Source organism: Protobothrops mucrosquamatus, unplaced genomic scaffold (assembly GCF_001527695.2).
Source record: "Protobothrops mucrosquamatus isolate PMUCROS unplaced genomic scaffold, P.Mucros_1.0 scaffold226, whole genome shotgun sequence".
Lineage (NCBI taxonomy): Eukaryota > Metazoa > Chordata > Lepidosauria > Squamata > Viperidae > Protobothrops > Protobothrops mucrosquamatus.
Genome location: NW_015386577.1, coordinates 1,085,617 through 1,094,332, shown reverse-complemented (window position 1 = coordinate 1,094,332; position 8,716 = coordinate 1,085,617). Strand labels below are relative to the sequence as shown.

Genomic DNA, 8,716 nt, shown 5'->3' with positions numbered 1-8,716 from the left:
TGAAAGTCCGTGTTGCCAGCGACAGCCCCAAAACATCACTGCTCTAGAGGAGATCTGCATGGAGGAATGGGCCAACATACCAGCAACAGTGTGTGCCAACCTTGTGAAGACTTACAGAAAACGTTTGACCTCTGTCATTGCCAACAAAGGATATATAACAAAGTATTGAGATGAACTTTTGATATTGACCAAATACTTAATTTTCCACCATAATTTGTAAATAAATTCTTTCCAAATCATACAATGTGATTGTCTGGATTTGTTTATTCATTTTGTCTCTCATGGTTGAGATCTACCTATGATGACAATTACAGGCCTCTCTCATCTTTTTAATTGGGAGAACTTGCACAATTGGTGGCTGACTAAATACTTTTTTCCCCCACTGTATATGTATATTTAAATAAGCATGATATAGAAACAAGCAGTTCTTTACTTTAATGTATTGGTTAAGATGCTAGAAGACGGTTATGGAAAGACAGTTGGGTGACTTTGGCTAGTCCAAGGGTAGGCAACCTTGGCTCTTTTATGACTTGTGGACTTCAACGCCCAGAATTCCTGAGCCAGCATGGCTCAGCTTGGAAACCTCTCCCTTTCCCCTCAGCATGGCTGGCTCAGGAATTCTGGGAGTTGAAGTCCACGACTCATAAAACAGCCAAGGTTGCCTACCCCTGGGCTAGTCCTTCTCTTTCACCCAACGCATCCCAGAGGATTGTTGTTCTGGGGAAAATAGGAGGCAGAAGCATTATGTAACACTGTCTTGAGCTGTACAAAGAAAGGTGGGATAGAAATGCAATACATAAATGCATGCAAGAAACATACATACTCTGAAAAGATATCAAGCCATATCAGAAGCTTGTTGCAATAAGTAAAAGAAACAGACTTTCCACATCATTAGTTATCTAGCAGTTTGAAGAAATATAACTGAAGTATAAAGCTTATATCAGCAAATAAATGTGCCCATCTAGTTTAGGATCCATAACCATTCTTCAAAATCCAAACAAGTGGTTTATTCTTGCAAAATTATTTTTGCCATACAATAATTTTTCAATGAAAGACTCCAGATTTAATACTTATCTGTCAACCTCTTGATATATATTGTGTTTTATCCTATTTTAAGTTCATGACATTTTGCTGAAATTTCACTTAGATATTTTAAGAACAAAAAACCCTCTTGAAAGCAAAGCTTTTCATATTCAGAATAAGAAAAATGTTATCTAGAATTTATAGATTACAAAAACAGGAAGAAAAATACTGATTCGTTGTAATTTTCAGTCTGACTAACTAGGATATTTCAGATTTATAAAGAGAATACTATTTTTTTTGTTGAAATACAGCAGTAGCATATTTCCAGATCACTTTCAAATCCCTTTTATATAGATTGAATACAAATACACTCAAGATTCTATTCCAGGTTAATTGAAGGGCAGATTTTCTCATTTATACTTTAAGCACCAGAAATGTTTGGAACCCATTTTATAAAAAAGGGTATACTTTAGCCTTGTCTTGATATAATGATTAATAGCTCAGTACAGTAATACATGAACGAGTCTCAGGCTTTTAAGCTATCTTACTCTCCATAAACTGCAGTTAATCGTAATTAGGGCGGGCCTGGGAAAAATTTAATTGGGTCTTTGGGCATGTCTAGGGCAATGTGACATAGATCAGCTAGGATTTCTTGGAAGTTGTGTACTAAAGTAATTTTACACTCTGGATAAAATGTCATCACATTTTTTTTTCTCTTTAATATATATTATTTTACTTATTCTAATATGGGTTAAGCTGACCGTACTGAATTTGGGGCTTTTGTATCCATTCTGCTGAAAGAAACATGGAATTCTGACCTTGAATCCTGCGTTGACAATATATTTCCGAATTCATATTATTTAAGAATAGCAGTACCTACACCTTGAAGTACCCTTTATACTCTGAAGTAAAAAATTGGACACTTCTACTTAGAAAAGAAAACAAATTCAGACCTAACACTCATCACAGTTTCCAAGGAACTGACAAGACATGCTCTCAGTTTAAACATCCCAATGAAAACATCGGATTCTGACCTGCTCCAGAGTCATCTTCTGCAGCTCCTTCTCCCAAGCTGCACGATCATCATCCAGGTGGTACGATGTGGGAGGAGTGAGTCCACGGAGAATCAGAGGGTCACGGTCATGGCATAGGGCTGTCAAGTGTCCAATATATAACTTCAACTTGCTACGATTCTGATCAAGGTCTAAAAGAGGCTGAATTACCTAAAATAACAGAAAATAATTCAATCGTAGCCTGAAACAGAAATGAAGGGAATGTTTAATGAACTTTAATACAAGAAACTGGAGGAAAGCTGAGAGAAATCACCAACTACTGGGCAAGGAAGGGGTATGTGCGGATAGTCTCAGAAGACTTGCAGTCACTTTTGTTTAACTAAAAAGTACTTTTAGGAAACTAACATTTCACACAACCCCTCCGCCCCAAAACCACTGTACCTTAGAATACCATTTTTAAATGTTTTGAAAAATGCAGGGAGTCACATTTCTTTTTGATCATTACCAATGAAACATGAGGCAGTATGAAATGAAATTTCGGACAAAGGATTTACAGAACTTCAGGAAAGACTACCAATGGCAAACGTCTGGCTGCCTCAATGTTCACCGCAAGGAGAATTGTGGCTGCACCTGCTGCTTGTCAGCAGGCCTAAGGTATCTTTCCAACCATACCCTTTAACCCTAATAATGAATGTAGAAGGGTGATAATCTCTCAGTCAACAGAAACAGGTGCTGGTATTACTTTCAACAGTGTCGATGAACACACAATTGTTCTGGCTCCTTTGCTATGTTTCCAACACTCTGTGAATGGATTAATGGCCATGCAATAGGAGGAGCTGAAAGCTTTAGATTAGTGGTGTCAAAATCCTTTCTCTGGTAGAAACCCTGTTTATAGTACAACATTGGGATTAACATTTTAGCGCTGTACAAAGAGGCAGCATGGAATAACACCCCAAGGAACCTAGATGGAAAATATCAATAGTCTACGTTACAAAAGAAAAATTAAAACAGGAGGGAGCGTTTGAATAGGTCTTCACTAATTAAATTGAGGAAAACAAATATGTTCTTATTGAGATGATTGACATTATCTTTGTCCCGTGGAGTGTTTTCTCCTTGAGAGCTAAAATATATTAAAAAGTACACTACATATCTGAAAGCGGAACTTTTTGTCTAAATACCTTCTGCATCTTTCACTTTTGCCTTTGCAGATGGAGAGGAGACTGTATTAATAATTAAAAGGAATTGTTTTTGTTATTATCATCAATATCTTTTATCACTTGTGGGAAGCCTCCTAAGTTGATGATATAGTTTTACTTTTGAAATGCTGACTCTGGTGGCTCGGAATCTAGCAAAGCTCTCTGAAGAGTTTGCTTATTTCGCTTGGGACTCATTTGCCTCATCGGTAAGTATGTCTTATCTCTAGCCTTCTCCCACATCTAATTTGAGCTGGCCACTTAGCAAGAGCTGCACCACTTCCCACAGTGGCAGAGCTTATCTTGAGAGGATACAAAAGCACCTGCCAAATAGACAGGGCTGATGGACCAGATCACCAGTCCTTGCACCACCTACATGCTTTCTAGAGCACCATCAATGAGGGGGGCCTTTCCCAAGAGACAGGAATATTTTTAATAGGCTTTCTTAATTAAAAAAAAACGATTCTGCCCTAGCAGCATTTCTTCACTTGTCTGTTTTTAAATGTTTTTGAACATAACTGGCTGCTGAATTTCCTAAACCTGGTTCAAAGTAATTTGTAGAAACTGACTATTACAAGATATTATTTAGTTACATTTTTTAAATCTCAGTGCTGACAAGAATTTCAACTGTGCTTAGTAATGAAATTTATTAACTCCATTAATGTATCTTATGGGATTGTTCTTAGCACTGGTCTCACATGGTTGCAGGATATGTTTGTTTTTGAACTGTGCTTGCCTGGTTCTTACCACAAAGCTCTCAGTCTATGATGTGATGTATTTTGTTCATTAACTGGTCTGTCATACAATCCGATGTTGATGAGGGCTGAGAAGAAGTAACTGGCCCAGTTGGCTTCCATGTCTAAAGGAGGACTAGAATCTGAGTCCCACACTCCTAATTAGATTAGGGCACTTAGTACAAGTTTCATATTCCCATGATTTCGATAGGCATGGCAAGTTCATAAATCTCTACAAACCAACCATCTCAACTAGTCAAATCACCACTATGGTGACCATTTTGTTTAATTTTCTCATCCACTCAAATTGCCAAGGTAAGAATTTATCCTTATGGAATATCTTTCATAAATTATCATTCCCAGTTGTAACCTTCTCATAATCAGCTTCTACATCCTACATCTACAGTACATCCTACTACAAGGATTGTTTCACCAGTAACCTCCTTTGTCATTCCTCTCCTCCCTGCCTGCCTTTCTCCTCCACCTAAATGTGGATTCTTTGATTCTCTGCTTCTCTCCCCTTACCGGCAGCATGAAGTGCTATTTTTATGTGTCAGTTTATTCTTTTCTTAAAATGTTTGGGAAACTGGCAGTACATTAATACTATTATAGGCCATAGGTAGAAAAAAAGAAATCACAAATAGTGATAATGTGATTTTACGCGGCTCGTAAGAAACCATAGGACCTAGATATCAGCTCTTCTAAGATACAACAGATAAGGAGTTAAGATTCTTTTTGTAAAAGAAAAATATTTTATAAACGCTATATAACAAACTCTAGAGTAAAGACACAAAAAATGACATACAATATACTGCTGTTAAATCCTGATGAATTTAAGCACTTAAGCAGCAAGAGAATTGATTTCTCTTAAAGTTATTACCAAGTATTCTTTTAAACCAGTAATTTCAAGACTCGAACAAAAGAATTAGAAGATAACAGATGTGGCTTTTGTACACAAGCAGAGAATAATTTTTATGGTAATCTCAGTATTTAGATTTAAACTATAGTCATGTGAGAAAGAATGTACACCCTCTAAGGTTTTACATATCAGGACATAATAAAAATCACCTGGTCCTTAGCAGTTATTAAAAATAGGTAAATGCAACCTCAGATAAACAACAACTTTATCTTTAACTTCCTGCTTATTCTTTGATATATCTGTCCCTGTGACTTCCACGCTTTTAAACCAATCAACCAACCAACCAACCCATCCTCTCAATGAACGGAAAAAGAGTATTGATTTACAACTTCACTTTGGCATCTGTGATCCATGTTTTGATTCCCTCCTGAAAAAATCATTAGAATGTGCCTTACATAGGGATATATAAAGCATTTTACATAGACAAGGATGTGTTTTACACAGCTACTATAGCTTGGGTCCTATTCACTTAAAGAAATGACTTCCCCGTTTGTTATTAACTTACGACTTTTGTTCATCCTGTATGGAAGTATTTCTCAACCTCAGCCACTGAATGAAGTGTGTGGACTTCCACTCCCAGAATTCCCCAACCTGAATACTGCTCTACAGGGTTATTAAAGTGCTGCCAGGAAAAAAGCCTGGTTAGGAATAACTAGGGATAGGGTCTTCTCAGTGGTAGTACCAACAATGGGAATTCTTTCTTTACTAAAGTGCAGACTTACCCAACTGGCTAATTTTAAGAGAAATCTATTTTTATGATCAAGCATTTGGTATTTAATTTTAGCACTATCTCTACAATGCATCTAATGATGATGCTTTGACACTGTTATTCTTTTTACGATTGTTTACTGTTTTATCTGATAATATTAACTTATATCAGCTGCTGATAATTTTTTTTGCTGTAATATAAATGTCATGGGCAAGTGAACCAAGAAAGTGTTTGTGTAGAGTGACCAATCAATCAATCTTTCTCGTTCATCTCACTTTCATATTCTTACATCCTATTGTTCTACCACTTGGATTCAAATATTATTTCAACTGTATCATTTATTCCCTAACACAGAGCTTAATAAGTCTTAAAGTTATAAAATGTCCCACTTCTTTCTCTCTGGTAACACTATATTATCCCAGAGTAAATGGAGAAAGAAATACAACTATGAATATACTTACATGAACTTTTCCCAACAAAATGAGCTCTCTATATGTTGAATTTGATTTCTACTACAATAATAAGACACTTTTCTCATTATTCATGAAACCCTGCCTGCTACTTATTTTTACAATAAAATGTATCTGAACTAATTAACTTACCTTATCTCTTCCTGTTCATTGGCATTCTTCAGCAAGATAGTTCATTTATTATTACAAACCATTTAAACATACAGAGACATGACAAAAAAGCAACTTCAAACACTATGAGATCACAATGAAGCTTGAATTAAACAATTTTCTGTATGAAGGGGACTACTTATTTAATTCTCAGATTGTCTTACTAAAAGTTAACCTCACATACCTGGATTAGGGTAACAATAAATAGATTTAGTAAATCAAAATGTGTGCACAGAATTTGGTGCATTATTATTAATCTTCCAATCTAATTTTATTATAATGAACCTTTTACATAATTGGGGTACACCTTATAAACTTGCAGCAATGTCAACAGCATAGTTCATTTTGCTCATATATAAGCACTGGAAATAAAATATTTTTATTTATGTGTAATTTAAAAATAAAAGATGGAACATACAACTTTGTTAGAAAAGTTTTCTGAACATAAATATTGGAAACCATGTTCAAATTGTGCTGTTAAATTATAATGGAAACATTTGTTCCTTTATGAATCATGCTATTGCTTTGCTGTAAATTCAATTGCATGCTTTGGGAGAATATTCTCACAAAACAATTAAAGGCTAACATAAATTACAAAATAATAAAGCTACAACAAAAAGCAGGAATAACTTCTACATGCAAAGACCACATTTAAAGGGAAAGGGGAAGACACTTAAACCACATAATCACACAGAAGCAAGATGCAAGAGTGATCATTGGATATTTTTCTACTGGTAAATAAAGCCAATTCTCACCGTTCTGAACAAAATGGCTGAACTAAGAGCATCTGATTGGCTATGCCCAAATACCCTCCTCCTCATCCTATTGGTTGAGAGAAGACAAGGGGGAAAAGCACCAGAGAAGCATGGGAATGAAATAAAGATCTGGTTAGTATTTAAATAATTCAAATTAATAATGTAATAGGAAAGGGAGCACTATTTTGGCATACTTTTCTATTCTACTGTTCTGAATCATTGCATGTTTGGATAATTTACTTATTCATGATAATCTAAATGTCATTATAGCATATTTTTATCAACTAGAATGGCTAAAACATCTTTAATCTCCCCAGGCCATTGAGAACTATAGTGGAAAAATCCATGAGTTCTTAGTTTTCTTTAAGCCAGTATTAATATTTTCAGTAAGCTGGCCATCTTATATTACTGCTAATGTTTTTCCAGTTAGAAAGTTCTCTTGCATTAGCTATTGTGTTTGCTAAGCCATTTGATATCATCCAAATCATGTTTTAGTTTAGTCAGCAACATAGAAAGCTAGCCCATGCATCAGAAATGATAAATTAATTTCTTTTATGTCAAGTTTTACTAAACTTGTAAGATAGGAGCCTATAATCATTTAGTGTAAAAACTGAGATTTTGCCATGGGGAAGACAGCCAATCTCTCCCTTAGAATAAGCAGTAAATCACAGATCTTATTTGAGCATGTATATTTCCAAAGGAAGTGGTCATTTCAAATAGTCCTCACATATAGTGATAAGATTTGATGCAGTATCTAGGTAATCCTGATCTACTTTATCTGCAATTACTTTTATCAGACCATTAGAGTTTAATTTCCTTGAATATGGTACAATTTTGTAATTCTTTTTTTTTTTCCCCAAAATTTTTTATTATTTTTTCATCATAAAAAACAATCATAATCCAATAAACAAAATAAAAGATAAAATCCCCCACCACCACCCGGACTTCCCAAACCTAGCCCCAGGATAATATTCATATATGAGTAAACAAATACTAATATCTCTAACTCCACAAAATATCTTAGTCTACATGAAAAGATAGAAAGAGTAAACAAAATAAGAGAATCTAAAAACCTAGTACAATTTTGTAATTGTCTGTAAGATTACATTCTGATTACCTCAATAACCTAGTACAATTTTATATTTTCTTTTATTTGAAGTAGACACTAATTAACTTAGCTATTTATTTAATCATATAATTTGTCAGCGATCATAATAAAGATAAACTCTATTATTATAAGAACAATAGGCCCACCAATAGAGTACCAAGAAGAGTTCTGAAACAATAAAATCTAATGATTTGCTTAGTTTTATATTTTTATATTTTACAATTTTATAAAAGAAAAGGAAACTCATGGTATAATTACAACAAACAGTTTCTTTGATTCTATTTCAGAAGAACTGATCCTGGTCTTAGATACAATTTAAAAATGGGCATATTTCAACAGTGACAGATTCATTAAAAAAAAAAGAACAACAATAAACTTACCTGGTCTGGGGAGGGCTTATGATTAGTTTGATTGAAATGAGATGATTTCAGATTATCATCTTCATAATTATCTGCCATCAGTTTCATGCGATTCTGAGTCTACCAAAGTGATAAAAGGACATTTCAATTTGATAAAACATTAACTTACATTTTTAATCTATAATATATATTCATTACTTTAGTAAGTGTCAGACCTAACTCAAGAATGATTTGACGCAATCTAGCCAAAGTTCAGTTCTTTACTTGAATATACCATATAGAC

The 8,716-nt window shown here is 34.5% G+C and overlaps 1 protein-coding gene across 2 annotated transcripts in view; it reads right to left on the bottom strand.

Moving 5' to 3' along the window:
* ERC1 (ELKS/RAB6-interacting/CAST family member 1) overlaps positions 1-8,716 on the bottom strand; it is a 125,245-nt gene that overhangs the window by 5,238 nt on the left and 111,291 nt on the right. For both annotated transcript variants that reach the window (XM_015814174.1, XM_015814175.1), the window contains 2 exons: positions 8,455-8,553; positions 2,058-2,246 (listed from right to left, as the gene is read on the bottom strand). In XM_015814174.1, the coding sequence (XP_015669660.1) occupies positions 2,058-2,246; positions 8,455-8,553 (288 nt within the window). The remainder of the gene's footprint in view (positions 1-2,057; positions 2,247-8,454; positions 8,554-8,716) is intronic.